At 45.0% G+C, this 27,265-nt stretch overlaps 2 protein-coding genes across 2 annotated transcripts; both read right to left on the bottom strand.

Moving 5' to 3' along the window:
• Nucleotides 1-1,507: 1,507 nt before the first annotated feature.
• Nucleotides 1,508-18,678, bottom strand: LOC119446046 (mitogen-activated protein kinase 1). The gene is made up of 8 exons (XM_037710367.2): nucleotides 18,482-18,678; nucleotides 14,502-14,628; nucleotides 12,156-12,211; nucleotides 10,919-11,108; nucleotides 9,862-10,225; nucleotides 7,810-7,919; nucleotides 6,793-6,977; nucleotides 1,508-5,707 (listed from the first exon to the last, which is right to left on the bottom strand). The coding sequence occupies exons 1-7, from the start codon at nucleotides 18,601-18,603 to the stop codon at nucleotides 6,837-6,839; spliced, it is 1,110 nt and encodes a 369-aa protein (XP_037566295.1). The 5' UTR covers nucleotides 18,604-18,678; the 3' UTR covers nucleotides 1,508-5,707; nucleotides 6,793-6,836.
• Nucleotides 18,679-19,432: 754 nt separating this feature from the next.
• LOC119446049 (GTP-binding nuclear protein Ran) lies at nucleotides 19,433-27,110 on the bottom strand. The gene is made up of 6 exons (XM_037710373.2): nucleotides 26,961-27,110; nucleotides 26,054-26,098; nucleotides 25,316-25,400; nucleotides 23,938-24,063; nucleotides 22,149-22,336; nucleotides 19,433-20,147 (listed from the first exon to the last, which is right to left on the bottom strand). The coding sequence occupies exons 2-6, from the start codon at nucleotides 26,093-26,095 to the stop codon at nucleotides 19,929-19,931; spliced, it is 660 nt and encodes a 219-aa protein (XP_037566301.1). The 5' UTR covers nucleotides 26,096-26,098; nucleotides 26,961-27,110; the 3' UTR covers nucleotides 19,433-19,928.
• Nucleotides 27,111-27,265: the final 155 nt, after the last annotated feature.

The raw sequence follows: 27,265 nt of genomic DNA, 5'->3' as shown, positions 1-27,265 counted from the left end.
CTTTATAGGAAAACAGTGGCCAATACATAAAGAGTTTATGCAGATATCAGTGCAAATTTGGTCTGCAGGTTTTCCTGACAAAATTAAGCAGCTATCAGCACCAAGATAACTGAACATCAGCAATGCATACCACATTGGTACTCGTCTGCGAGCACAGGTGAGCTGTAGTTACTTAGCAGGTACAAATTTAATGAGAAAGAGCAGTAAAATCTCGCTGTAGCGCAGTTGAATGGTCCAAAATTAATACTTTCCAACTAGTAACTAATTATAGCCATTGTCAACTGTTAATGCCAGCTCTGCAACAGCCAACCACACACCACTGAAAGAATACAAAAGAAAAGAAATAAAACCACGTGTGTTAATTTGTTCTTCTGAATTGCATCACTATCCATGGCGTCTGTATGCTGGCGTTCAGCAATGAACATTGTACGTAATCAGAAGCTCACAGTACTCTGCCTTCTTATTCATGAAATGCTGATATATAAGCCGAGTGACTGCCAAGAACCTGAGGGAACGAGTTTATCAAAGCCACAGTTAAGCCTGTTTCAAATGCCGCGATTCTGTTAGGAAAAATGCTTTGAGAAGCAGAGCCATCCCACGGCGGCGACAGATTAGTTTACATGTTTCAACTATGAGCATCCGCCGACGCACTATCCACCACTGCCAGCAACGAGTGCACGCCACGACTGACATATCAACGTGTACGTCGCACATTACCATTGCAATTCCACTGGTCAGATGCAGTGTCACTGAGAAAATATCCATCAAGCTTGAATTCCGTTACGCTGCCACGCAGGACTGGTTTCTGCAGCTGGAATCGCAGACAAACTGCAGTAGGTGAAATGGTCTTTAGAGGACTCAGCATGTAACGCAAGCCACGCACTCAAATATATTTCGCCATGTTTACGGAGGACACCTGGCCAAGTTACAGCACATCAGTTCACAGAGTCTGGGGTGGCAGAGTTAGAATGCAGATTACGATTTGTAGAGTGTGATAGTTTAGAAGTGTCTGCTGACTCAGCAGCACAGCTGCTTTGGTGCTATGCCAGGTGGCCAACAGCTCAGAGAAGTGTTGAAATGCTGCATCAGACAAGTTAAAAATAAAATTGAGATTTTACGTGCCATAACCAGGATCTCATCATGAGGCACGCCATAGTGGGGGATTCCGGATCGATCATGACCACCTGGACTTCTTTAACGAGCACCTGAATTTAAGTACACGAGCGTTTTTGCATTCCGTTCCCATTGAAGTACGGCGCGTAAGGTAAGTTACTTGCAGCATTGCCCGCCGCCATATTTTAACATTATGAATGCAAAACTATCACTAATTCAACTAAATGAAAAGGCTTGTATCTATAAAGAATTCATGCCTTGTTAAAAAGCTTTCAAATGCATGAGTTTGCGTGGGAATTTTCAAGGGTAATAACAATTACTTTTTTCTATATTCATTTCAACAACGTTTCACTGTAGTGTCGACCTTTAGCTAGTACTATACACACCACCACACTTGCAGGAAGGAAATGAAGTATTTATTCAAAAATCTACAACAGCAGGATCTAAAAAAAAATCAATAAATATAGTATTCTGTTCGTTTGCATTTACAATGAATGATATTTCGAAGTTTCGTTCCTTCCTTGCATCCCATAAACTTCGCACAGTAGGCATTTTTTTTCTTCTTCACAGAAAGAAGAAACAACAGGCGAAAGAAAGGAAAGACAGAGGTGGGTGGGAAAATAAAATAACTCGCAAAAAAAAAATTTTCCCTGAAACAATTTGTGTGCAGCTTCATTGATTGCATTCACACAATGTTCTTTGCCTACACAGGGATCACGAGTTGTGTGCTGTACAGAGATGTGCATATGTCCAAAAACCTGCACTCTGAGGTGGCGGAAGAAAAATATCAACAGTTAGACACAAAGAAACACAAACTACCGCGTACACTTATATAATACACAGTGGAACATCTCGGAAGTGCTTCTGTTCGTCAGGCTGCACTACGTCACAACCTTCTCATCTCTCACTGTATTTTCTCAACCCTAGATTATCGGCAACTAAAACCTACATAAAAGGCAACCAGCACACACTGGCTAGCATATCACACACGGAGCCACAAAAGAAAATATACACATACACTCTCAAGAAAAAAAGTTTAAACCCTTTGTGGTGTGTCCAGTCCCCAAACAATACAGAGTTTTAGTGGGTCCGGTATTCCGCTAAACGCAGGCAGACGGCGTTTTACCGGATAGGTGGAGGCACCAACTTGAGCAGCTTGCACGGTGCAGCCACATGCTGGTGCAGTGCTCAACCAGACTAACATGGAGCTAATATTACAGTAAATAAGTGTGTTCTACTTTGCTGCTGTAAATTTTCGGCAGCGGCGTAATCGTGTGCAGTGAATTAAAACACACTCATTTACTGCAATATTAGCTCTGTCATTGTCTGGCTGAGCTCTGCACCACCATGTGGCACCACGGCTCTGTCCACTCTGTCCCACCCGTTTAGCAGAATATCGGACAAGCTAAAACTTTCTATTACTTATCTGTCTTGTTCGTGTTTGCTTTCTCGAAAACTCTGCATTCGCCACTTTCCTGTCAAGAACGCTATGTTACGGCGATAACGCGCGTGCCGTTTGTGGCCTGAAAGTACCGGCAGTGCACAGTGTTAAATGAAACGCATGCGAGATTGACGATTATTGTTTGGGAACAAAATATGCCCCAAAGGGTGCAAACTTTTCTCGAAGTGCACGCTTGACCTGATTTCCAATGCTTTTGCTGGCACTCTATGTCACCTGCTGTCCGGGTCAACTGCTGCGACCACCACTTGCTTCCGAGCTGATGAGCAAAATCGCGCTACCAAGTTTTTATGAAGCGTGTTTGTCATGAGCTGCTTCCAGCGGTTCATCCTTGCTACGCAAAGGCCAGCGGCGCAGTGCTTGTTTGGCCACTGTCGCCACTGAATGCTTATATAGATGAAAAGGCTTGCAACATTGATTGAAAAAAGATTACACAGCTTGTCTGATGTACAGCCGAACCGGTTATAACGAACAAGTATGCGCTAAAAATAGCTTGATATATCACATAATTTAACATACCCAAACTAGCCTACAAAGAACGAAAGTGTTTTCCGAAAGGTTCATTATAATGAATTTCTCATCTCCAGAGGAAAAACGAAGCAAGAAATAATTCATCAATTGCAAACAAGACCGCACAAAGTAGGCAGCTATTCTTGCTTGTGCTTTGAACTGTTTTTCAGAATTACTGAGAATGGCATTCTCAATGCACGAGATTGTTTAGGCCTACTCAAGTCCACTTCCATCAATGTTGGCAGTGCCGGCGCAGCACATCCCTCACAGAAAGTGCACAAGAAAAAAGAGCATAACCAAAAAAAAAAAAACTTTTACATAAAAAAACTATCCTGAACACTGCATTTGTGGCCAGCAAACGGTTTTAGGGCACTTGAAGCAGGCACCCCAAATTCAACATATCAAATGACCAGTTCGTTAGAGGTAGTTATTTTACGCGAGTATCAGTCATTAAGTTTCGTATGTTCAACAGAAATTTACTTTATTGACGTTTGTTACATTCGAGTTCGACTGTACTTCAACAAAGTCAAAACCAAGAAGCCACGCTCCTATAAATATTTTGGGCAGAGGAAGTTGACATGTGTAATGAAGAGAAGAAAGAATACAAACAAACAAAGCTTTTAATTTAGTCAAGCTTGCAAGCCAGATGCAACTGCATGTCTGCATGGCATAAGAAAGGGAGAGAGCCTAGTGTGAATGCACTTCTCGGCCTAGCGGCGTGAGAGTAGATGGTGCTGCTACCGTTTTTGTTCTTGCTTATAGTTTTATACACAGAGCAGCGTATCCTACATGCCCCAATCAGGATCAGGGACCTACGCTACCTGCAAGGCAAGCTGGCGCAATTATATTACATGCTTGTAGCGGGGAAAGACAGTTGCATTCACTTCCCTGCACCCACCTGTGCACTTCTAATCCGGACACCGCTGCTCTGTGGAACAAAGAGGAGACAGTTAAAATTCTGCTAGCAAGGACCTTCTCCGCAGCGCATAACGAAGCTGCTGAAACATGGGGTCTCGACCTCCAAAGGAACACCTGGAAGACACCATCCTCGCTGTGGCATTGCGCTCAGCGGTAAAATGTTGCTCGCAGCATTTTGATCATCCCCAACTATCAATTGGGCACAGCTTGCATTGACAGCATGGAGGAGTTTGACACGTCGAGGAATAATGGAAAAAAAGATGAAGAAATCACATGCGAAGCAACCTAGATCACAACACAGGTGAAAAAATTCGAAAGCCCCGCAGAACTCACGGACAATATCACTGGAACAATGCGAGCCAAAGAGACGCACACATATACGCACGACAGATTTTTTTTTCATAACGGAATACACACCTAAAGCCCCAGCAAAGAGAAAAAGGGGGCGCCATGCACGATAAAGCAGAGCCAAGAAGATAACCACGACGAAGAACAAAGCAGATGCAGAAGTTCGCTCCAACTGTCATCCCTGCCAACATATCGCACAACACCGGAACCGGCTGGGGGGAAAAAGAGCGCCATGAGAAGTGGCGGCAGCCCCAAGGAACACGTTTGAGTGAGCAGCAGCTTTCTCACACCTGGCCAAAAATGAGCCAATGTCAGGTAGGTGGTCATTTGGCCTGCCCCCGGAAGCAAAAGACAGCTACAGTATCTGCGAAAAGGATTCGAACGCAAGAGTCGTAAGAGGAGGCCGAAACAGCAATTAAGAAAAGAGTGGGGCCGTGTCATTGCAAGTGGCAAATCGCAACTGGCTTCGCGCACAAGTGCCTGTCTGTTTTGCTAACATTAACGCTAGCCCTATTTACATGCTACGTCGTTCACAAAATGACTGTATAACACGTCTCTTCGGCGACAAACACGTATCCAGAAGTCGGCAAACCGCGGGCCATCTCCATCGTACCAGCATTTTCATTTTGCTGGAGTATATGTCCAAAGGCGTCGATGGAAAAACCTGGTCGTGTTACGCTCCTTCAACAACCGTACTGTCCGTTCAAAGTGAGCAGGCAGCACTGTTGAGGAGGGTTATAAGCGGTCACGAGAGGCCCTTGACCATTTCTGCACCCGCCTCATCTTCCCAAAAGTATGACACACAGCAGGGAGAGGACAGTGCGAAGTGTGTGTGGGGGGGGAGAGTCACACGAGCGATGGTGGCAAACCAGGAGGTGGGCACAACAGGGACGAGAAAGAGCAGCCTGCACGTGGGAGAGTGTGTGTAAATTAAGCTAAAAACAAAGAAGATGTGCAACAAAGAGAGCTGCAGCGGAACAAGAGCCCAGCCTTGAGGCAGTATTACGTGACACGGGTGCTCTGTAATGTGTGCACATGATCTGAAACAGGTTTCTGCACACTTTCACAATGGCAAGCACCTGAGCCATGTGCCATGTCAGGACAGAATTCACGGTCCGCGTGACTCTCTAACATTGCGGAAGATGGGCAGCAGGTGGGGAGGGGAGGGCACCTTATTAAAGCACAGACATCGCACGGAGCCCATTCTTGGGATCCAGCAACGATGGCAGCGGCCCTTTCTTCGGCAGCTACCCGGTAAGGAGTCCAGAACAGGGGGGGGGATCAAAACGTCTTTGCGCCACTGGGGGCCTTGCAAGTTGCCCGGGGGACATGAAGTCGCCCGTGTGTGGCACTGGAACTCTGCAAGGAGCAAGAGTGTGAGAATGAGTGCTGCGCCAATTCCCTACTACCACAGTTCACATATCCACACACATCTTAATACCTGTAGCTTATGGTTGGAGAAACAGCACAGGTATGGTGAAAAACAGACAAGACGAGCAAACCAGATTAGCACCCGTACGGTTGTCTTATCTGTTTTTTTGCCTTATCTGCGCTGTTACGCCAATCATGCATACAGACAAACTTGCCCAACTTTTCAGTTCTTAGCTTAGTAAAATACAGATCTGAGCTGGCAGGTGGGTCGTCCGTCCTGAATCTACATCGCAAGAAGCATGAAGGCGAGAAGCAAACAATAGAGAGCGACCCCGACAAGAGAAGTAACAAGCAACAACAAGTAAGAAGTACACAAAGGTCCATTGTTAAAGGGACGAGCACACGCTAGCCAAGCATGAGTGAATTTCCCCTCAATGGCAATCTGCTTGAAAATCTGCCACATACAGCAGCTTCTGCAATCCGAAACAAGTCTTGCTCGCAATCTAAGGCACAGGCTCTCCCCAAGAGCTCTCCACAAGAAAAGTCAAAGGCCTGCGTGGCACACCCAGCAGTCACAGCATAAGCTGGAGGAGCGGCTCCATAGGAGCTCCATTTTTGGCAGCATGCACTAAAGGATCTCTTGGCAAAGTCTCTTTGCGTCGTTTTCACTGAGAACGAACTGAACTGTCCGCCCAGCGTCGACAGCGAGCTGCGGCTTGTGCTCCCCTCTGCACAGCAGGTCTGTTGAGGCCGACGCTGCCTGGTTGCAGCTGCGTGCGCAGCTCTATGATTCGTTTCGTCAGAAGCGGTTCGTACCTCACACGGAGGTGCCATAAAGTGTACTGAAGAGTAAACACAGGTATTGAGACTACGCGGCACATATGTCGCACCCCTTGACACGTGGCACGATATGATGCAGGTAACTCTTCGTGAAGAATCCCAAACGGTGCTGGATAGCCAGCTACCTGCAAAATGCTTCATGCAACATTTATTCCCACAGTGCATAGGATCTGCCTAATTTTGCATCTTCGAAGACCAACATGGAACGCAATAGACGGACTCTCTGCACTCACCCGAGACAGACATACACTATGGAAGTGGCAGCAGCACCATCAGCTCAGGAGGAGGCTTGCTGTGGTGGCCTGCTGGCGTTGCGCGCCTGGAACAACTGGGTCTCCTCAAAGACCAGCAACTTGAGTTGCTCCTTGGGCAGGTCATCCAGCTCCGTCTCAAACTTGAATGGCTCATCTGCCACAGGCTGCGCAACACAACAATGCACCATGGTGTAAAAGCATTATCTTGGTTGCAACTCTCTCAATAAAGACAAACAGACCATAGCTGTACTTGAGAACAAATGTACAAATAGAAAAAAAAAAAAAGAACATCAGTTATAAAGGTTTACAAAAACGTGTTTCAGACTTGTTCCCTCATTAAAGCCTCTACCCTTACTTCCATTTCTCTCACGATAAAGAAAATAAATTACAGTAATGAAAGGTAGCTGAGAAAATTGTGCACGAGCCACTATATTAAGCTTTCTATACAACTTGAGAATACCAGTTACATATCTGTTCCTCTTTTCAATAGTGAATGGTACTGAGGCCTTATAGTGATACTGCACCCTAAACTATGATCGTTCGGTCAGTTTCATGTTTGCATGCAGTTTATGTGTGTGCATGCATGTGTGTTATGGAGATTCAGCTGAGAGAACTGTGTTGTGTCCTTCTTGTAAAGCACGCTTGCAGTAATTTATTGTGGATACCTGTGCCTCATCTCTTCCTGATAACTATCAAAGTGAGGGACAACTTTCCATCAGTTGTACAATGTAATGTCACTGCATTTTAGACTAAAACAGACACAGTAACACAGAATGTACTTTGCCATTTTCCCAATATGTTAGTTAAATATTTCCGATTGTGCACACGACTGTTATTTGCCTTGTAACAAGATTCCTAGCATAGACTACTGAACTTGCCCCATAGTGGCATACTGACCACCGGTAAGAATAAGAGATAGCAATTCTCTCTTCCACGATGCCACTGTGCATGAGATGCAGGTGAAGTAAAAAAAACATCCAAGACACGGGGGCTCACCTCATCACCAGGGTCATAATACTGCTCCAGGTAAGGATGTGCAAGCGCCTCTTCAACGTTTATTCTTCGATGAGGGTTGAAGGTCAGCATCTTGTCTAAGAGATCCAGTGCTGCGACAGAAATTAAGCAGAGTTAAAACATTGCTCAGCCTCTGTTACAAAATACAGATTCAACCTCCAACACACTGAATCTGCTTTGCTGTGCTTGTGGATGTACACCCGTGAGCAAAAGTATACGGATCACAAGGTGGCCGAAAAAACAATTTCTTCGTAATTGATGCACTGGAACTGAAATTGATGAGTGCACGGGAAAGTTGGCAAGCCAAGTTTGGGCTTTAACCCTCAATTTATGGTCACACTCCCAGGAAGAGGAGAAAATCAGCTTTATCGCGCAATTACTTGTCCGTACACTTTTGGTGACGGGTGTACCTTACGTAGTCCTAAAAATAAAAATCTGGAGTTTTACGTGCCAAGATCCCTACTCGATTACAAGCCATGCCGTGGTTGGAAGACTCCACACTAATTTTGACTACCTGGGATTCTTTAGCAGGTACCTCAATCTACGTACACGAGTGATTTTGCATTTTGCCTCCATCAAAATGTGGCTTCTGCAGCCAAGATTAAACTAACGATCTCGAGCCCAACAGCACATCACCATAGCCACTAAGCTACCGCTGCGGGTCTTACCCAGTCTTCATCTGAATTAGCGCTGTTTCGTTGAACATGAACATTCACCAACTAACCCAAGTTTCCCTGCTACCACTTTCTGAATAGCCATGCTACATTACACATACAAAAAGGACTAGCGTACCATATTAATACCGGAGCTTTCAAAAGTGTGTCACCCCTCGGAGGAACAGCGTACTGGAAGCAAACTCAACAACAGAAATGCTACAGGAAATCTAAAGGTAGTGATGGGGTTTACCATCTTAAAGCAACACAGTGGGTATAAGAGGCACCTAGTGGAAGGCTATGAATTAAAATAATTTTGACTACCTGAATTTCTTGCACACAAAGCCTAGAACATGGAACGTTTTATTGCAATAGCAATTATATGGACATTTCAGGTAAATTTCCACTGTTGTCGCCGTGATGCTCCATATAAAGTCTAAGTGCGATAAAATCATGGCTGCGCCCGGTATGCTGTATGTGCGAGGGCAGGCATGCGAGAGTGAGCCATTAAGGATGGTGGCTCAGAGGAAGAGGGGCAGGGTAGCGCGCGTCTCCGGTTCTACTCCAGCCGTAGCTGCGGATGGTGTGGCTGAGCACAGCCACACGGGTCCCATCTTGGAGGTAACCTGCAGTGGTATTAAAGGCTAACCAACCTGAGATAGCTGTTGGCTTCTTCTGCACTGTGTTCTCGCGCGCCCAGCTCGCATTGAAACGATAGGCTGCACGAAAGGGAATTCGCTCACCACTGCTGCCGCTCTTTGTCTTGTTAGCGTTCTGACTGCGAGTGTCCACAGTCATTGAGTGAGATGTATTCATATTTTCCTGTAGCATGTGTGACATCGTGCTTGTTAATTCAGTTAGTAAGCGAATGTTTACAGCAGCTTTACAGCTGATAAAACTGCTAACCTTACGGTGTATAGCCATCTAATAATTTGCTATCGCAGTCAATGCTTTGCCTTTCAGACGAAACTGCAACATTCTTTCCTTTTGTCCCAACTGGAATATGACCATTGTGGCTGGGAGTCAAACTCCCCACCTTATGCGCAGCAGCACGATGTCCTAGATGTTCACCATGGCGGATGAAGTCTAAAATGTACGAGAAGTGCCGCAAAAGGGATGCTCAGTTTAATATGCTTTCCAATGCTTTGGGCATTATGCAGAGTGACCTCTACAAGCAAGCATTTTCGTGAAAGCAGAAAGCAGATGGAAAATAAACACTGGCACGATAATTGTCGGGTACACATCTGCATACAACAGCACCACAGAACCCTGAACCTACAACGATTGCCGACAAACAGCACCATACGGCATATACTAGTTATCTAGTACCACCAACAGTTGGTCCCAACAGACGCAGTGTTTGCAAGGGAGGAGCCGCTACCTTTAGGGTCTGCATCCGGATACAGCTTGGACCATGGTATCTTGGCCTTGTGGGGCAATGACTGCAGGTAGGAGCGCGCCTTTTCGTTGATGATGCAGTTGAGGTCGTCAGGGCCAGGTGAGCCGAGGACACCGAGGATGTGGTTCAGCTGGTCCAGGTAGTGCTTTCCAGGGAACAAGGGCCGGTTGGAGACCATCTCAGCCAGGATGCAGCCGACGGACCAGACATCGATGGCTTGACTGTAGCCCTTTGAGTTGAGCATTATCTCGGGCGCCCGGTACCAGCGTGTCGCCACGTACTCAGTCAGGAAGCCCGTGTGGTCATGCTCGGGGTCTGCCACTCGTGCCAACCCAAAATCACAGATCTGCTCACAAGCAAACAGAACAGATGAGCTTGATTAGTGATAATGCTAGGATGGCATAAAGCAGAAGCAACAGCATTGACCATATGGCATAGAACAATTGACAGACTTCATGGCCAACACTAAAGATGGCGTCTCTCGCACTGTGTTCAATGCGGCACGAACCTCTCGATACTCTAACAAAGCTTTACACCAAGGCATACACAGTTCTAGCCTCAGGTTTTGATAATGCAGCTTGTGCACTCAAAACTAAGACCTCTAACATTGCTTTTCGTGGGTTGTGAAGCAGAGAACTAGCATGTATAGATTACAATCTTTTTAAGTTAGGGGAAAATCTTTTACTCTCGCATCAGCATTTAAAGCAAGAGCACTTAATCTTGACCCCCGTCACCCCCGCAGGGGCTGCAGGTTTGTGATGGGCAGCTGAAGCCATGATAAGCGAGTGCTGGCGGCAAGCACGTGATAACGGACTGAGCACTATCCCGGCCGGTCATTTCGCCAGTTCCCGCAGCCCTTGCAAAAGATTCCTGCCCCCTACAAGCGCTGCACATTCTGATCTACTAGAAAAATGAATTGCGCAAAGCCTGCAGGCAGGCACTACATGTGACAGCAAATTAGTCGAAGCAGCAGAAAGCAGCACAACAAACAAACACGACGCTAGCTAAATACTGCGACATTTCAGGGGAAGGTCTGCACCTTGAGGTCGCACGTTGTGTTGAGAAGCAGGTTGCTGGGTTTGAGATCTCGATGCAGCACGTTGGCAGAGTGAATGTACTTGAGGCCACGCAAAATCTGGTAGAGGAAGTAGCAAATGTGGTCGTTGCTCAGCTTCTGCGTCTTCAGCAGCTTGTACAGGTCAGTCTCCATCAGACACTGCACAATGTAGCTGCACAGTGCCATTGGGAGGGCATCTGGTCAAGAAAAGCACCTTCGGTGGGCGTAAACAAGCTGACATTCGCTTAAGATGCACTTGCGGTGATGACGAGAACAAAGCGAGTCAGTCAAAGGATTGCTGCTGAGCCTGAATGCTTCCACCAAAATGTGTATCAGCCCCAACTCTACTTCACCAAGGTGTGTTGTCACAACAGTGATACAGGCTCAAAACCACACAAGCTTGTAGAAAGAAAGCTTTAACTTTCAATCTGCAGCAAGTTTGCAGGGATAAAGGAGGCCATCTGCGCCGCGCCTGCAGCTGCCTATGAGGACACATAGTCATAGGCAAGCATACATCTTTACCAAGAAAAAGAAACAGTAGTAGCAGCCCACATAGAAAAATAGTGCTTTTGCAGTTCCAAAATATCTTTGACTAAATAAAAAAATAAAACTCTTTCTCAGAAGCTAAGAGAGCAACCTTTGCTGACAAGTGGCCTTTGTGGTCAATGACAAATTCGTCTTGCAGTTAAGTAGACATTTAGAAACACATGGCACAAAGGCATACACCGATTGCAACTCGTAAGAAAGTTTTTTAGGTTATGTAAGGAGTTGTTCCGCAAAAGTCCTTCAATGCCCATAGTGCCCTATCAGGATGCGATCTTCCCTACAGAAGGTTTCTTTGAAAACCACTTTGACAAAGACCAACCACTAGGATACATAACTTCACTTCTGTAGATAGCCCAGCTGACATTGTGAAACCATTGACCAATTAAGGGGAGTCATCCGAGAAGCTCTACGATTTACAGGTATACTTTTACTTGACATAAGCCGCACCTACACTTTCAGGCACTGCCCTACAAAATGCATATGCTCACTAAACACAAAGCCCTCATGTCATGTCTACACAAAGCCAGAAAAATGTTAACTCTCTGCTTTAAAGTAAAACCTTCAATTCTAAACCAGCAGGCTGTATCTCCTGTAGACACAATTTGCAGGACTGAAAGTTCTACTTCAACCGACCCAAGTAATGCCAACAGCAATAAGGAATTAAAAAGGATACACATCCTTCATTTGTTCAATTGTGGGTGCCCGAATGATGTCTCTGATGTCAATAATCTGAAAGAAAACGAAATGCAAATTCAGGGTCCTAGAAATTGATGAAATAACCAAAACGCTCACAGTGAAGTCTCATAGTGAACAAAGAACAAGAAGAGGAACTGGGCAGCCCAATTTTTGTTAGCCGTGAGGCTAGATTATATTTTGTAGCAGGCCCCACATTCCTGTTATGTTAAAGAGGACACTATATCCCATGGTCAGGCAATGACAAGCCCAAAAGAAAAGCAAAGAGAAGAAAACTACAAAAACTGCCTCTCAAGGTCACGTGTAATACTTCATTGGCTTATCAAATAAGGAAAAGCACAAACACACAAAGAGTACAAGCAGAGGTACTATGACAAAGTACGCAATAGAGCAATACACTATAAAGCAATACAGCCAGTCTATTTTTATAACTGAAAGATCTCGTAATAATTTGCCTGTGGCAGGCAGTGCAAATGAACCCATTACATGGAGAGGTGGCCATGGGTTGCACAGAATCGCAACAGTCAGTTAGCAAGTTAACAAGAATTCACTAAAGCTCCTCTCAAAAGAGCAAGTTTAACACCATACACGTATATCACAAATTCAAAGACTGTAGCTCTTCAAGGACATTACGTTCTTGCTGCACCCCTAAGCTCTAGCAGACTTTAGCAGAAGTGCGATGCAGGCATGACTAAACGTAACTGAACCTAGGTGACAAATTAAAAAAAAAAAAGATATAGGACCGCCACTTCTGTGGGCACCAATCTGTAACATGAATCAGAATTTTAAGGGCAAATATGTTTAGTTTATGTTTAGAGTGGACATTGTTACAAACATTTATGACAAAAGAATTTTACAACATGAAATGTGCAAGTTGTAAGTAGGCCTGCAGCTTTTATATTTTACCTGCAAATGTTAACAAATATTTATAGACACAAATTCCTCAAACCAGTGAAAAAAAACTGGCATACACTGGTTTCAGAACATTCTTAGCGTCGTATGTTCTTGCCAAATGGGTCTTGTACTAAGGGCACATTTTTTAGTTCCTACCACACTCCAACTCGGTTTTCAGCGATGCAGAGCCATCTCTAGATTGGAGCCAGAAAAGGAGTGTCCCAGCCAAACATGCTAGCTGCTCCCAGACCAATTGGAGTAGCCCCGTGATCGAGTTTTTCGTTGTATCTTGGTCGTGCTCTCAGGTGGACGCACCTCCAACCAGGCGAATGTGTTCCAAGCTCTCGATTTCAACCAGCCGAATGTAAACCGCACCGCAACAGCGCTTAAAAATCTCACACCAAAGCATGTACTATCAACATAAACTGAAACGCAAACACAAAATAACTGACTGGAATGCCAATGCCAATCAGAATGTGTAATCACTCTGCAGCTGGTTTCTAAACAAGAAGTCCCAAGTGCTTTTTTATACTGAATTATGTCACCGATACGAATGCAGGCAAACCTGAGTGTATATGTTTAGCGTGCATATATAAAATCCACAGGAGTCATTTTCAACCTGTTTGCATTTGAATTTATGCTCTTCTTAAAGCATATGAACAAGCACTGCAGATCACATTTTGCAGGTGTCAAATAAATAGTGTACACTTGAAATTCAGCAACAATATCTGCACCAGAAAGAATGTTGCTGAAGTATTGGCTTTCTTTAACGACTTTGTTAAATAAAAAATTTGAAAAAAATTTACAATCATTTTAAGATTGTCTTGGTATGAAAAAAAAGATGCTTTCATCATAGGCTACTAAGTATCTTTTTTTCCAACCAATATTTCTCCGAAATGTCACTTCAAATATATTTATTTTAGGACACTGCTTCATTGGCAACTTTAGATCGATTTCGGGCTCAGTGAGATTTGGTTTTCTGGCCACTTTCATCTCGTAAATTAGACGATTTGAGGCCTTCTAGTGCATGTAGGACAATGAAAAAGGCGTAACAATAAAGCTCGAAATGAAAAAGATGCACCAAATTAACACAGATCATGTACGCAGTAATAACGCATAATCAGTGCCAAAAAGGTCGAATTAAACCCAGATGAGCCGATTCCCAAGATAGTGCAGCCTCTGTCAACCGCTGGTCAGCCTTCTATATGAATTTATGATTGAGATTATAAGCGAGACTCCTGTAGCAGATCAGAAATGTCTTCTTTTTGTCAACTGCCCAACATCAACTATATTTTACAACAGACACTAACCAGATGAGATTTCATCACAAACAAGAGTCATCTGCAAAGAATTTCCAAAAGTGTGCCCAACTATAACCTAGTAGTACTACACAATAAAAGCTTTAGACGCACAATAATGAAAATTAACTTACATTTTCATGTTTAAACCGCGTCAGTATTTTTATTTCCCGCAACGTCCGCTGGCAATAGGTCTGGTGTTCAAAGGGCGAGATCTTCTTGATGGCTACTTTTTCGTTGGTTTCATTGTCAAATGCAGAGCTGTAAAAGAAAGCAAGAAAAAAAAAACTTGAGATATTGCACCAATGTAAATAAATTGCCGAGACAAGTGCGCATGGCAGATGCAGGGGGCTTTCTGCATTAATGTGGTGACTCATATCATTCTCCCTTCTGAAGGAAGTGCCCCAGCCCTCCCCCCATTCCTATCTGTGATTTCACACAAATTTCCCCTCAGACTTGCTAACCTTAGCAGTTGAGAAATACTGCGGTCGAAGCCAGAAAATACCATAAGTGGTGAAAAATACCAAAAAAAAAAGCTGTTTTATCAGTCAAGAAATCAACTGTTTATTTACGAAATTCGGAATGTGTGTTCTGTAGATGTGCTGTCAACCAGCATTACTCTATAGTCGCAGCAAAAATTATCTGAGCCATAGACAAAAAAAAAAAAAAAATGTTCCTGGTGTTTATTGATGAAGCATTCACATAACGGCGGCCAATATTTTTGTTCCGATTATATCAATAAGTGGATATTATAGGGCAGGTCGAATTAATCTACTACGTTGAAAAATTGATGAGCATCTTTATAAACAAACTTTACCTTTAAATGGAAGCAAATGCAAAATCGTAAATTTATAAGGGTCAATGCAACAGTTGCAAGCAACCTCTCCATAGTGAGTATTTTACAATAAAATTGTAAATGTTGGCAGGTATGTCCCCTGCATATTCTTCTGCAATATTTTCTTCCCTATTTTTTGAGAAAAGATTATGTATTGCTGCCTGGAAGAATAAACAGTGCCGCTGTCCGTCACTTTTCATGCCCTGTCTATTGCAATGTTTTCCTGCTGAATCGTGCTGAAGTCGTCGATCAACCAACCTGAACATGCACGCTTCTTCAGAAGCAGTCACAGAAGTGAGCATTCAGTTTTCACATGCAAGGCTCTGTCATATGGCATGGCTTATATTTGGTTTAACTAACATAGTGTAGCATAACAACACACCAGAGAGCAAATATTTCTTCTGTTGACTCACCATGCCATGAAATTTACAGAATGACAAATGTGAAGCCCCATGACAGTAGCATTGCTGTCATTATATCAAGCATGCCACAGTACAAAATGTGAAAGGGAAGCTGGCCTATATTGAGGAAAACTATAACTCAAAGCTTCAAAATGAAATAAAGTTAAATGAAATTATGAGCTTTAACACCCCAAAGCCATGCACAGGCTAACAGACACAATAGCAGGGGGCTCCAGTTTAAACTTCAACAACCTGGGCTCCTCCAACATACACCTAAATCCAAGTACACAAGCATTTTTCTGCATTCTGTCCCTATTGGCAGTTGAAGTAATTTGTCTGGATCAAGCTCCACACCAGTTCATTCCTGGAGCAGTTACTCTACAAGTAGAGGTAACTAGATGATTGCTAGATGTGCAGAGTGATGGCGAATTAAAATGAGAACTCAGAGCGCTCGAAAACCAAATATGTTGTTCGAAAACATACAAGTTGAAGGAAATAAGTTCCACAAATATGAAAGCAATCATCAACTTCCTATCTTGCTGATTCTTGCAGGAAAAATTTGTTTAGGCAGTATTTTCGACTTCCTCTAATTAAGAAAACTTTGGCCAGTAATGCAGAACAACACACAGAAGAAGCCCACCAGTTCGAGCCACCACTATGCTCGTTCAATATTAAGAACATGCTCACGTCCCCTCATGGGAGGCTTAGGCCCGGCCATCATAAAGTGCTGGTTCCACAAGAAAAGTTTATTCCTCCTTCTCAACCTCGACTGCTACAACAGGGGGCTACTACTTATTTACGTGTCACTCATAATATGTGCCAAAACCAGCCAAAAGTTCTAGCAATAAATAAACAAGTTAAACAAAAGATGTTCAATGTATACTTCTTTGCAGATGCAAGGCCTTTCAACCTTCTTACTTCGGGTTCTCGTGCCCTAGAAGGCTTTCATCACTCGCATCAATGCGATGTCTCATGCACTTAATTCTAACATACAAAGCACGCAGGCCCAACAGCAAATGATCTTAATGGAACATTTACAAATCCCAGCTCCTCGCACGTGTCTAAAAATGCAGAAGCATGCTGCACTCATCCAAAAACTGAGCAGCTTGTTGCACACAGGTAAGACATCTCAAGGCCAGACGTAACAGCTGCAAGTTGTAAAGGTACAATTTACCGCGCCAGTTTCAATCACATGCCTTACACCAGTCGCCCAACAACGGCGTAACTAAACGAATAACGAAGTGTCCTCGAAGGTGTGCCTTGCAGGATACACTGGAGTGTTGCAACTTTATCAGTCAGAATAGTGTTCCTGCACCCCCGTTATCACCGCCGGAACTTGAGAAGACGACAAGCCGCGAGCGTATGATGTGAAGGAGTAAAAAGAAAACGGGGGGGGGGGGGGCTGGGCGTGTCAAAGATAACGCGCTGCGGGACACACACACAGGTTGTACTAGCCCGAGTCGCTGTAATGACTACAGTTGTCGGCCAAGTGTACGGCAGGACAGCCGCCCCATACAGATACTGCAGCGCGCGCGAGACTCCTCAAACGATACATAATACGTGAAGAGGGGGGGGGGGGGGGGGGGCGGAGTGGCACGTGAAAACGAGCTGATGCGACGTCAGGCTAGCGGTCACCTTTGGTGCCATCTCGCGCTGAGAGCAGCACGCCCGGAATGCGGCCGTCGTGCATTTGCATGCCGCACGAACTGGCACCTAACCGCGCGCCCAATGTCGCGAGGGAAAAAAATAAATAAAGAATGCCGCTAACGTCGCAGGCGAAGGGCGCGCGCGACCGAGCGAATCCGAGTCGCGCGGAATGGAGCAACATGCGCCAGCAGGACACCTCGAAAGAGGTGCAACACAAAACGAAGCGGCGACAGAGAAGGGAAGACGATACGCGCACATGCGCTTCACTGACAAGCGCGATCGCGCGCGCAGCATACACCCAGGCTGAGCGAAATAACGGTTCCTTGCGCGCAACAGCGGTTTTTTAGAATCGGCGCTTCCGAGCTTTCACGTCCACATTGGGAGATGGACGAGAAAACCCCCTCAAAAAAGATTATCGGCTCTCTCAGAGCGGCAGGCATAATAAATGTTAGATGAATGTCAGGCAGCGCCGACCGGCGTCCGAAAGCCGCCCGAATCCCGGGCACGAGACCTTCGCGGCCCGCTGACAGCATTGGCAGCGCAGAAAAAAAAAAAAAAAAGGAGAGAAAAAAAGAAAGAGAAAGAAAAACGCCAGGCAGGCGAAAATGATATTGCATCCTCAACATTTCCCTGTTCGTAGTCTCAGACAGCAGAGAAACGCGGTTGTTGAAACGACTCCGCGCGTTTTCCAGTCGAACAAAACCACAATAAACGCGGAAACACACTAGGCGCTTCAGCCAAGGCTCTTTGACATTTAGAGGCTTGCCGCAACGCCAGGGAACTGCAGTTCGCTTGATGGGCGTGCATTAATGATTTGCTGGCTGGTCGAAGGTCAGTTCCGCCACGCCGAAGACGACGAGCTGCGTCTGCCGACGACTTCGGGCGCGGCGTATAAAATTACTGCGGAAACCCCACACACACTGCCCCGGCGCTCGGGCGGCAGCTCGCGTTATAACGTGAACCGCAAAAAGCGTCCATGCTCCACAGTTGGTTCGTTGCCTGGTACTTCGGCTGCTCGCTCGGTGTTCTCGCCGATCGCAAAGGCGTGCACAACACAAAACGGTCCAGAAGCCAGCGAAAGGCTTAATCCTGATGAATGACAACTGTTGCATTACCGTGGGGGGGACCATGCACACTCCGCAGCACGCACGACACTCGTGCAAGCACTCCGCTGCCAACGCGCTTCGAACAGCGTCTCAGGTGCGGGACGCAGCACGAAACTTGTACTTACACGACCATGCCATAGGCTCCTTCTCCAATGTAGGCTAAATTCGTGTACCGCGGTGCAACTTCGAACACTTGGCCTCTGACAATTTCCGTTGCCTTCGGTTCGCCCAACTCGTTGGCCGCCATTTTAGTGACCAACGCTCGCTCTCCACCAGTTCCCTTCAGTCCTCCAGCGTGTTCGCAGTTTCCATAGGACGACGTCAGCGACGACGGACGTGACGCGAATCTGGGTCACACGGGGATTGGCTAGCGGCTGCTACGCAGTTGGCCAATGAAATTATCCAACGACACGCGACGTCATTAAGGCGGATGTGACGTTGCGCTGGGAGAAAAAGTAATTGGCTGCTTTTATCGCCGGCTTCGCCACTTTCCACTGCAGATGGTTTGCAGGTGCCGAAGCGCGCGAACATTCGCGCGGAGCGCAATTTGACGTGCGGTTCATGGCCTGCAAGCACTGCGCTGGCATGCGTCGGTCCACCACGCGGAGGCAGAGAAACCTTTCAAAATTTTGCTTTCTCCAGGTTTTCCTGGAGTGTTCTTATAATCTGCCACTGCCACGAGTGCGCTGTAAATCAGGCCGGCTGAACGGTGCCAGATTTGACAGTGCTTTCTCCAGGTCCCCCCGGAGTGTTTATCTGCAACTGCTACCAGTGTTGTAAATCACGCGGGATGCAGTGCCAGATTTCAAAGCACCAGGCGAGACTTAATCCAGCAAGAATTCCATCGGCAGATGAGGTTCAGTTGGAAACATTACTTCTTTGAAGTATGCAAAGAGCTTTGCTATAACCACTGTAATACCCCCCCCCCCCCCCCCCCGGGGGGCCCACTTCGAAGTAAATGATGAAAACTACCTGCTTTTTCTCTGAATTTATTGTACTAAAATTTTTCCCGATTGTACACTTTATGAATGTGCTGCTCTGTCGCAGCCAATAAAATTTCACACACAGCAAACAGGTCCGGCCCAACCATTTATTTGTGTAAATTTTTGTTCCGCACACAATTTCACTCATCACCACAGAAAAAAAAAAAAAAAAACTACACATTCATCACTTCCGAGAACAAGCATGCCATCACTGATTAGTAAAAAAAAAAAAAAAAATGCGCCTTGTCCCCAAGAAACTTCAAGATGGGCCTAGTCACTTAAAACTTCAAGCTAATCTATGTATAAAAAAAAGTAGGGAGCAGGCATCATGAATCGCAGTCACTACACGCACCTTGCAAGCTTTTGGTTGGATTAGAAAAAAAAAAGAAATGCAGGCCTAAAAAATGTGACGGGAGCGCTATATCTCTGATGCCCCACACTTTGAAAAGAGGAGACAGAAGTCGAAAACAGCAGTGCCACATTGCATCCTTAGATATAACTGTACACTCAGGAAAGCTTGGTGGGTGAAGGGTGGCAGCGGCAAATTTCCAGTGCAGGACAACGCGTGGAAGCTTTTGGCGGCCGCTGGTTAAAGGTCGTCGTCGTCCTCGTCAGGCAGCGACGTGTTCTGTGCCTCCTTCATGTCGTTCTCAAGCTTGGCCTGCCATTCAGGGTCCATGGTGACCTCGGGTGGAGCAAGAGCAGGCATGGCCACAAACTCCAGGTTGGGATCTCCGATGAGCTTGCGTGCCAGCCAGAGGAAGGGCTTCTCAAAGTTGTAGTTGCTCTTTGCGCTGATGTCATAGTACTGCAGTGGGAGAAGAGAGAGAACAGTCGGTCAAGTTGCAAAGCAGTTACAGCATAGATACTGGGAGTGTGAAAATAAAAATGAAGTTGCACCCGCCTCTAAACAGGCATGCTAACAAAGTGAGTTTTATTTTAGGCTATTTCTGTGTCATTCTCACAAAAACAATACGAAAGACCTTTTACTCGACGAACTAGTGTTCCTGTCACACATTCCTCCCATGGCTTATTTTCCACTGCACCTGAACCATGACAGACTTCCAAGACTTGCAGAAATCGCACTGCCTCAGCTTCAATAATGGCTGAACAATGGAAATCTCAACCTGGAAACATCTCCACAGGAGGAACTTGTTTTCATGTTTGAGAACATGCCTTCATATGAGCTGGCAGTCCCCTTGTCGGAACACTGATTCGAGGAATGAGGCTTCCCTTTCTTGGCAACAGTGGACCTAAATTTCCATCTTCCAGTGAACCCCTGCTCTAGCCAACCTGAATTGACAAAAACATCAAATTGCCACAACCCACACATATTGCTAGTTTTATTGCTGCCATTCCATAATGCGTTCTACTCATCTGTGTGTTCACTTGTAATTAGAGAAGCAACATGCACTATTGCAGAAATGTTCAACTGTTGACATAACGGAGAAGTGATCACTGCGGCTATAAATTGATTCCACTGATAACATGCAGAAACTACTGAAACAGAGTGTGTGCAGCCCAACTCCATTTTTTTTTTTTTGTCTGCAGCAGATGCAGATGTGCAAGCGGCTTCCTCTAGTACGAAGGTCCTAAATTGCAACCGGAGATCAATCCCTTCAGACCAATTCCCTCTACTTTTCTTTCAAGTCTTTCTTTTCCTGTTCGCCCGCAACCATGCTTTCCTCAGATGTCACCCAACTCGCCCAGCAACAAGTTCTACCCAATCTAAAATTGACCATTTAACTTTCTTACATGAGCTATCTTGAAACAAGTGCACTTAATTTTTCATAGCACAGACAAATTGCAAGAAGGTCCTGATTGCTGATTTTATGTAGCATTAATGGTGGGTATAATGACGATGCTCACAAAAAGATAAAGAGTGCGTGCACGTTTATCCTTGGTGCACTCATGGCTGCTGAAGTCATCGCAGAGTCAGTGTGAACCAGTGTATTGCACCTTTTCCAGCTAAGCTCCAATTTCAGATCTAAACTTGCAACCAGTTGCAGCGGTACTACCTTACACAAATGGTATGAGATAAGATGCATTGCGCAAAAAACAATGTTTCATGCCTGCAGCAGTGCTTCTCGTAAACTTCTGTGTTCACAAGCCATGATTGAGGCTATGCACGTTAATGTCGCAAGCTCTGCACTCGCATTGAGAATCTGCACTGACGCACAATGTGTGCCTCACCAGAAGCGCCAGACTCCGGATGACGACTTAAACTGCTATTTCTAAAGGAGTGAAGAGCTGACATCTTCAACTAGTCATCGTTCGAGTTCACAATTATGTCCAGAAACCTCCAAACTTAAAAAAAAAAAAAAAAAAAGCTGGCAAGCACCAGGGCGCCCCGCAATACTTAATACTTGTCTCCATGGACCAGTCTCAATTTCAATACACGGAGGCGAACGCACTGCGGCGTTGCAACACACTGGCTCACTCTGGGTGTGCGATCGCTGCAGCTACCCCCGAGTGCACCCAGGAGAAACGTGCAACGCACTCCTGTTTATTTTAATTTTTTAGCTTCGTCGTTATAACCCACCATTAATGCTACACAAAATCAGCAAATTTCGCTATTCATGACGTCACAACAATGTCGATGGCATCAAGTCAAGCATTTTGAGATAACTTGGGTGTCAGAATGTATTGTCAAATGTTTCTCAATCTCCATTATTGGTAAACGTGTTTTTCTCTTTGCGTGTGAAAAGCCTGTCGTGAAGTTTCTGCAACCTTAAAAATATGCGTCACTACTTTTTTGAAAGCATGCTCCCTTCCAAGCATACACTGGGTATGAAGGCGGAGAAGTCACCTGGAGATTCTTCTTCCGGTGGAAGACGATGGACTTGGCCTTGACCTTCCGATCCTTGATGTCCACCTTGTTGCCGCACAACACAATGGGGATGTTCTCACACACTCGGACCAGATCCCGGTGCCAGTTGGGGACGTTCTTGTACGTCACACGGGAGGTCACATCAAACATGACGATGGCGCATTGGCCTACGTAAAAAAAGAACAAAAAAAAAGTTGAGGACTGCAACATTTTCCACAGTCAGTTGATAAGATGTCATGCGAGAGCCAGGATGTACCCGCTCACATTATAATGAAAGCAACTTCTTTGATGTCAGGCCAAAAGGGTGCATTTCTTGTGGTGAGCTTCTCGGACGACGAAATGTGAAGCACTTGCACTTTGCTTCACAGCCCTGTTACACAAGGCACCAAACTGGTAAAACCAGTTTAAACACATTCTTGGCAAGCAACTTAGGCTATGATGCGCCAGCTGTAAGGTGGGGTTTTATATTCAGTAGATAAATGTGACTGAAGCAACAAAAATCAGTACAGCTTATTTGAAAACCTGCTACCTCTAAAAACTTAACACCAGCAGGAGATACAAGTGCATTTTCCAATGAGATTAAAAGGGTGAACTGGCATTAGTGTTTAGTAAAGTTTGTTAAAACTTGTCTTGCAATTGTTGGTCACATGCATGTACTTCAGCAGTTGCTATATGCAAGAAAATTGAGGACAATGAATGCCAAAATTTGTGCAGTTGCCATAATTTACTCCCATGCTCCTAGTTCTGCCCACAGCATGTGGAAGTAGAATAAAGGTGTTTATCTGCATGCATTAACTATGCTCGTTTTTGCGAAATTTTTGTTCATATTTTTTTCTAGGCAATGAAAAATGGAACGGTGTAACTTAAAACTATTCCAATCCGTTTTTATTTCAAATCAGCCATTAGCTCTCCTTGATAGGTCAATATGTTTCCGGCTCTGCCTATATGGATGGGCTGGACTCGAACCACTCAGGCCTATCACGGATGGCTAATGGCCGATAAGGAATAAATACAGATTGGAATCGCTTTAAGTTATACCTACCTTGATGTTCAAATTTGTGAACATAACAAATTTTGCACTTATGAGCCAAGTCTGCCTTTGAAAGACATTGCAAGAGCACCTCTCATGTAGTGACTCGAACTTTGCAGCATTATCAAAAACATGTTTCTGTTCAGACAGTGTGACAAATTCTGTGAACATGTCAGATTCAGGCATTTATCCCATGTTGAATCAATGCTACCAAAATGGTAGAAGGCAGAGAAATGAATGCTTTCAGTAAGTCATTGTGTGGCTTCCAACCAGAGCACCAGACTGACTGACAGGCACATCGAAAGCCATGTGACCAGGCCACAATTTTGTAGGGATTCCTTCCACTCAGTTCCATGTTGCTAACAAGGGTGGAGTGTCACTCTGGCCACTGACAAAGCAGTAAAAGGAACAGCACAGGAATGCTGCTTTCGTTCTATGTAATTACACAGTATAAAAATAGAAGCTGCCATGGAAGTTTTTAATAGCAATCCGTAGGGACTAACAAATTTGTTGGGTCTCAAAAGTGTGTACTTTGTAATAGTATAACTTATGTTAAATAAAATTTCAAACCGAAAAATGCATCGCTACAAAACCGTGGCCTTGCTCGGCACTCCCAAAGCCATACAGCAGCAACGCTTTGAACGAGCTGCATGAAATGAATTTTATGCATATTTGAAGAATTCGGGCACCTGGATCTCCTTGGAATAGCAGATTTGCATCCCCCCCCGCACTACTCACCCTGGATGTAATAGCCATCACGCAGTCCACCAAACTTTTCCTGGCCTGCAGTGTCCCAGACGTTAAACCGGATGGGACCCCGGTTTGTGTGAAACACAAGAGGGTGGACCTCCACTCCAAGTGTGGCTAAAAAAAGCACAGAAGCAGTAGGGTCATGCTGTGAACACAAACATCGGATACACCAAGAACTACAATTCATTAAAGTGTCGTACAGCTGTAACCTGGTGAAATGTGTAGCAGCACCACACGTACACCAAATAAGTTGGAGCTGTTCAGATACTTGGCACTTGTCTTCACACCAGGCAACCTGCTTCCACATTAAGTTTGCATTAATTGCATTACAGCGCCCAACTTGATTCCAGAAGCTTCAAAACACTATCTCGTCAGTCTCGCATTTGAAAAGGGCATCTGTTTTTGTTCTTTTCTTTTTAAACAACCAGACAATTCCAGCCCTTCAGGAGCTACTAAACAAAACGAACAGCAGAGCGCATGGCCGAAGCATAAGTGAAGAATCCAAGATATAGTGCGCGCCGTCCCATCATCCCCAATGACAGGCACATCGGGTTTGGCCGCATTGCGCAATATTTGCGAGATATTTTCGCTTCTGTTCTGGTTTTTATAACTGAAAGGGAGAAAGTAAAAATAAAAGAAAACAAGCTAAAATATTGCAGTTTACGGCGAGTATTGTCGCACAGTTTGCCGAAAGCATAAGTACTATCGGCGTCAAATGAAATGCAAACAGCGTTGCGCGTGGTGCAGTTTGCACGGTACCGTCATCATTAAATTCGCTCATGAGGTTTGCCACTTGTGCGCCACATCTATTCTTTCGATTGGCAAGCTTGCACAGCGCGGTATTGCTGGCAGCTGCGACGGTGACCAGTGTGATCGTGCCGAGCGCGTTTCCAGAACAAAAGCGAAAATATCTCAGTATAGCGATATCGCTCAGCGCCGAAACCGGATTTGAGCGCCTGTCATTCATGATGACTGGACGGCGTGCACTATACCTTCACTTATGCTTGGACCACGAGCTCCGCTGATAGTAGAACTGATAGACGCTGTTAGTACAACTTAGCACTAATTAGGTTATTCAAACGCAATTAATCTTTCATTTTCCAAGTATTTCCCTTAGACTCTCAGCTCATTCACACAATGCAAACTCATCGACACTTGCAGCTTCAGATTAGAGGGACAATACTTTCCGCATGGGCTGTGCCATCTGGCCACCAGTCAATCATCACGAGCTGCAGCTTTATACATATTAAAAGTTAGCAGACTAACAGAAATTAACAATACAGAATTACCCCTTGAGATGAACACATTTGACCATACAAGCTCACTTTCCCAATTACACGCTGGGCGGCTGAAGCGCCATACGTACCAACATATTTCTTTTCAAACTCTCCAGTCAAGTGCCGTTTAACAAAGGTGGTCTTTCCTGTCCCACCATCACCAACCAAGACACACTGCAAATGTGAAAATAGCGTTTAGTAACAAAGCAATGACACACATGCTTTTACACCAACAACCATCATGGAACTCCTAAACAGAAAAATAACATATGTGACAAAGTTACGAAGATAGCCTCATGTTTACATAAAAAATGCAACCCCTCATACAACAGCGAATGAAATGAAAAAAGGGGGGGGGGGGGGGGAGGGTGCCTATGAAAATGACAAAAAGCAACACACTCAAATTCTGCGCTAAATAAATGATCCCCTTATGAAACCATTTTTAAAAATAATTTAAATGCAAAAAGACGAACATATAAGTATAAAAATATTCAGTGAAGTTAACGATGCATTTCTTCCCGACAAATTACGCGGGTACTACACGCACGTGCTAAGGTTGTGCACAAATAATGATCTGCGCCAGTAAATTTCTGAACAACACCGTCACATCGTAGCTCCACGAATAAGGCTTATTCGCTATAATAGGCCTCAAGACTCGAAAACGTGCAGCATCAGATTAGAGGGACAGTTCTCCGCATGGCATTCGCCGTTCGGTCACCAATAAATCATCATTAGCTGCAGAGAGAGTGAGTTTCTATTTGCCAACAATACGTCTCAAATCACGCTTTTGCAAGCGAGAAAAATATAAGGCGGGTGTTTCCACTTACTTTGAAGGTTGGGGTGCCGTCCCCGTGGTCTGCCTGCAGCATTGTCTGCAACACAATCAGTTGTCAAAAAATGAACGCTCGAGTCAATGGACAGCGAGATTAGACGCGGTTATTGTCTGTTGCCAGTAGTCGAGAGCAACCCGCACGCCGCAAAAGGCGAGACGTGTGCGCCAAACGCGCTCAGAATGCGACGGTAAAGAATCGACGCAATGAATGGGGGCATACAACCAAACACACAAAGCTGGGGGCTGTGCTACGCGTCCTTCAGGTTACTCCGTCACTAAATACTCTCTAACTGCGATGACCGTTAACGAAACGACACAAGGTTTACAAACGCAACCTCTCGGACAGTTCCTGGAAGCGTACTTAAGGTACCGTGTGAAACGTCGGTGCGGTTATGAGTAATCTACCGGCACTTGCGTGGCCACGGCAACCAACGAAAGTGCGCTAGAGCACGATGCAAGCTCAGTGCCCGCCGTTGGAACAAACACTTCTTTGAACGAAATCGACTGAGAAAGCTCCGTGCGATGCTAATACAGACCGTGTTGCCCCGAGAAACGTTACAGAGGCTATTAGAGAGCTTCGACGTTGGACGCAAAATCCGATGGCGCCAATTTTCACTATCGGCGCACCGCTCACGACATTCAAATTTACGAGCTAAACGCAAGCATTACGGGTGACTAGCTAACACGGCTGCAATTTCGAGGCTTGAACTCCACGGTTAAGGGACGGTGAAGCATATTTTAAAATATTAACTACACTTCGCACCTGACACAAAATACCGCCTCCTAGGCCTCGACCGAACAAAAGCGATACGCAACAAAAGTAAGTTCGTTTCGAACGCTGACAGCCCCAAATCGCGTAATACTCGCGACAAATCGTAACAGAAAAACCGAAATTTACTTACGAAAATGTAGTTGTCTTCAAACCAAGGTTTTCGAGCCGATTTAAACAGATTCTCCCTCGCAACTGCGCATTCACACACACATACACAGCACCGGATTTTTCTAAAAGAAATGCCGCACGCGGCGCCAGTTGCGCCACAACGCACATACAAGGCATTCCGCATTTAGTTTCGTTTTTAATGTGTAAAAGATATCTTCGATTTTGTTGCCTATTAATGACGACGATTTACGCTTAAATAATGAAACATTTAATAGTGCTAACAAAAATTGCCGCTTAGAAAAACCTGCCTGTCCTGCCTGTGAACAA

Source organism: Dermacentor silvarum, chromosome 3 (assembly GCF_013339745.2).
Source record: "Dermacentor silvarum isolate Dsil-2018 chromosome 3, BIME_Dsil_1.4, whole genome shotgun sequence".
Lineage (NCBI taxonomy): Eukaryota > Metazoa > Arthropoda > Arachnida > Ixodida > Ixodidae > Dermacentor > Dermacentor silvarum.
The sequence above is the reverse complement of the archived record's forward strand: the minus strand, read 5'-3'. Positions and strand labels throughout refer to the sequence as shown.